Here is a 4,311-nt window from a genome sequence, read left to right as displayed (position 1 = left end):
AATGTCGTCTAGATATACAATGCAAAATTTTAAAAGGAATGAATTGTTGTTAAGAACATCCTAAATAGTTTAGGAAAATCAAAAGACTACGTGCTCGTGTATAGAACTAAGGATTTGATCCTTACTAAATAAACTGATTTTGATTTCTAAAGATGCTAGATAGTGTACATCAAAATCATTATTCACTCTAAATTGAGGACTATATGAAGAAGCGTAATGTTAACGACCATTTTGCCCTTTGACTTTGACTTTGACCAGAATGGCCAAATGACCATTTTGCCCCTTAACTAAACTTTTACATTTTCTTAGATAATCCCACTAACTATTATTGAGCTAAGTGGAAGCTCATGGTGATGACACCAAGCCCACTAAGAGAAATTAGAATGATGATAATTCCACTAATTATTAGTGAAATAATAGGTGTTGAGTTAAATATGTCATTTTTCAAATTTAGAAATACTTTTGCTATTTTGTATAATTTTGATTTACAAAATTATTTTTTTTAAAAAAAATCTCTCAACCTTAATTTTTCCACCTCAAAATTCCCTCTCTCTCTTTTTCCTTCACTTAATCGGGTCCCATAACCAAGTTCTAAGGCCAGAGAATAGCGGGTCAACTCTAGTGGAGGTCCCGGCTCGAGTTCCTCAGGAGATTATAAGGATTTGAAAAATCTTCAAAGGTATGATTTCTATTAACCCTAATTTCGATTAATTAAGGTAGTTATTAAGCATGTTAATCTTTAATTAGTTAGATGCATATTGAGAAAGTTCTGATCTTTTTCCTCTGCACATGTACCGTATTCCATCAGCCCCTTCTGCAAACCTCGAGCCACATCTATCATAAATCTATATGTGTTTTTCTTTTAAAGAGTTTTTAGAAAATATGTTTAAATGAAAATGCATTTTTTAAAAATCATTTTTTTCTTAAGTCATTCCAAATAGGTCTTTATTCTTCGTTGCCTTAAATTTGACCAGTAGCCCTAGTTCGGAAACTGAACTCAATTTGTAAGCGTTTTATAGTTGTTTAAGACAAAACACACGGTAGATTGTGAGAAATCCGATTCTAAAGATTCCTATTTGTGTAGACCTTTGTATGAAAATTTATTGACACCTCCTACTCACACTTTCCATTTCATGCTTGCATGACTTAGTATTGACACCACCTACTTGGTCCCTTTACACCTCTTATTAACCTCTTTACACCTCATGCTTGCATGGCTAGCACTTGACACCACCTCCTTAGCCACTTTACACCTCCTACTAACCTGTTTACACCTTAAGCAAAACGCCTAATGTGCAAGCAAAATGCCTAAGAGTCCAAAATGCCCAACTAACCTCCTTACATGGCCATAACCTCTCAAATACATGGTCTTTCTCGCCTTGATACATGTTGGCCGCCAATGACACTTATTTAGAGGTTTGCATGCCTTGAGCCATACACACAAGCCTTGCCGCTGACGACACTCCCTTGAAGGTTATTTGGCCACACTACAAGTGTACATCACCTTGGTTACTTAATGCCTTATCCTTGGAGGTTCTCTCAACATCTTGGCCGCCCAACACAACCTATAAACGCCTAGGAAGAAGCAATATACCAACTTCCTTACTTAGCTGCCCACTTGACACCTAGTCATTGTTCCAAAGAATTTTAGTAATTTTTCCAAAGAATTTCCTTTACTCTTTCCTTTGCCTAGTTATTGCAAATCCTAAGAATCCTTAAAGATTTTAGGGTTTTACACAAACTCCTTTCCCTATATATTTTCCCAACCTCTTATTGTCCTGAAATTAGAGAATTGTAACACAACTTAATCCTCTATCATAAAAAAATAACAAAACTTAACTAAAACTCTAAAAAACACCAAAACAATAAAAAAATGGTGTCATGGCACGAGTTGCCACTAGGCATAGACGACGGGCAGCATGCATGGGCATGACCCCTCAAAATGCCTGGCCAAGTGCTTTCCTCGTATGCTTAGCATGCAACACACCTTGGCTGCATGGCACACCCACGTCGCGTCACTTCACGCATTCCGCACACTAGCCTTATGCCAACCCACTAGCCTTGTCACATAGCCTGGGCACATACCTTATGCCACCTACCTATGCATTTTTCGTGCCACGTGCCCACTCTAAGTCAAAATAACCTCTTAACCTTTAAAACACGCACAAACCAAGCCTTTTTTGTCCTAATGCTCCAGCCACGTTCAAGCCTAACCAAAATCTATGAATTGTCGAGAAAATTTTTTCCAACATCCAGTGCTCATAACCTTTAATCTAGCCATCAAAATAAAAATGTTTTTACTTCAAACTTGCTTAGAAATGTCTTAGCTATCCTACCTTAAAATTTCAACTTCAAATGCAAATGGATGCAATTTGTAGCCTCCAAAGACTCCACACTGCTTATATTCATCCAAAATTTGACCTTCGCTTCTTCCTTAAGCGCAAACCCAACCTTCCTCATTCCTCCTTCATCCAACAACCTCACTCTAACAACTAGATTTTTTCAAGATGCTTTCACAATTAGTTAAAGGGAAAATGCACGAGTAAATTATGAGCTCTCGTCAAATGAAATGACCTTATAATATTGAACTCAGTATGGAAGCTTTGCCACCTTCTACTTGCCGCAAGACCCAACTTTGCATGCTGCGAGCACCTGTCCTCCCCTCAACCGACTTGCCTTGAACACCTAAAAGCCTTCCTAAAACGCTTAGCATTAAACTTCTCACCCAAAGCCTTTCAACTTAGCCTCTTTGCTAACCTCGTAAGTTTGGCCGCAAGATCCTTCCTCGTGTGCACTTGGCTACATGCATAGCTCACTACTCAAGTTTGCTTTCAACGCCTAGGTGTGCTTGGCTACCTCGGACATACCCCTTAGAGGTTATCACGCGTAATAAACATAACTCCTTGCCTTCGCGCCTAGACTTGGCCTTGGAGGTTTTCAACACCAATTGGCTGCCTAGCATGCCTAAAATGCCTACTCCACACACGTAGCAAAAGATCTTCAACATAGTTACCTAATCAACAAGAACAACAAACAATAAACAACATAGCTTCCACATTTTTAAAACTTTTCTTCTGTGTTTACTTGCACAGACACAAAGGGTAAAAATGGCTCTGTTGAAACTATCAATCATGTTATGTACGATGTTATTTAGTCTTTCCCTTTCAGAGGCCACTTCTCCCAAAAACATATTCATTCTCGCTGGTCAGAGCAACATAGCTGGTCGAGGTGGGGTTGAGAAAGATCAATTAGGAAACCTCGTATGGGATAGGTTAGTCCCACCAGAATGTGAACCTCAACCATCAATCCTACGATTGAACCCTGAGCGCTAATGGGAGACAGCACGAGAGCCTCTACATGTGGGGATTGACATTAATAAGATAGTTGGGATTGGTCCAGGTATGCCATTTGCTCACCACCTACTGGCCAAAGCCGGGCCAAATGCTTGGGTTGTGGGTTTAGTCCCTTGTGCTAGAGGTGGCACTTTAATTGAGCAATGGATTAAAAATCCTAGCAATCCTAATGCAACATTTTATAAAAAATTTATTGAAAGAATCAAAGCATCAGATAAAGATGGTGGGGTTGTGCGTGCTCTTTTCTGGTTTCAAAGAGAAAGTGATGCAGCCATGAGTGACACTGCTCATAGATACAAGGACAACCTAAAATTTTTTTTCACTGACATCCGTAATGACATAAAGCCTCGATTTTTGCCCATCATTTTAGCTAAAATAGCCGCCTATGATCCTTTTATGAAGCATGATACTCATGATTTGGTAGCAGTAAGGGCAGCACAAGAAGAAGTTAGCAAGGAACTACCAGATATTTTGACTATTGATGTTTTGCAATTACCTATAAACTTCAGAACAAAAGCAGGCTTTAACCTAGATCATGCACACTTTAATACCAACACTGAGATTGTTGTGGGTAAATAGTTTGCTGCCTACCTCTCCCACTATGATCATTTACTTTAATCCTATATCATTTTGTAGTCTTTATCTACATTTTTATTATATCTTAATAAAATCATCCATCCACTTCTTTATTCAAGTCTGGTCTAACTTGACTCTGAGCATAATCAATAGCTTAAAATAATACCTACTCCAAAACTCTAACATGATCTATAATACCTACCTCTCCCAACTTGGGTCATTTTAGAAAAACTAAATTTTAATGTTTCTCTATTTAGATAAAGTAGTTAAATGCATGTGGTTAAAAATCTCTAAAATATCCATTTTTATGGTAGATTTCAAATTTGATCAAACTAGTAAAAAAAAGAAATAATGATTTGAACATCATATAAATCTTGTTTTA

At 37.8% G+C, this 4,311-nt stretch overlaps 1 protein-coding gene across 1 annotated transcript; it reads left to right on the top strand.

Moving 5' to 3' along the window:
- The first annotated feature begins 3,401 nt into the window (after window positions 1-3,401).
- Window positions 3,402-3,932, top strand: LOC127148923 (probable carbohydrate esterase At4g34215). Its single transcript, XM_051083354.1, has one exon. It carries the CDS (start codon window positions 3,402-3,404, stop codon window positions 3,930-3,932), a length of 531 nt encoding a protein of 176 aa, XP_050939311.1.
- The last annotated feature ends 379 nt before the right edge of the window (window positions 3,933-4,311 follow it).

This window comes from Cucumis melo, chromosome 4 (assembly GCF_025177605.1).
Source record: "Cucumis melo cultivar AY chromosome 4, USDA_Cmelo_AY_1.0, whole genome shotgun sequence".
NCBI classification, from domain to species: domain Eukaryota; kingdom Viridiplantae; phylum Streptophyta; class Magnoliopsida; order Cucurbitales; family Cucurbitaceae; genus Cucumis; species Cucumis melo.
Note: the sequence above shows the minus strand (reverse complement) of the source record. Positions and strands in the feature narration are given on the sequence as shown.

Excerpts from the sequence above, each read along its gene's own strand:
- LOC127148923 (XM_051083354.1), top strand. The coding sequence starts at position 3,402 with ATGCCATTTGCTCACCACCTACTGGCCAAAGCCGGGCCAAATGCTTGG.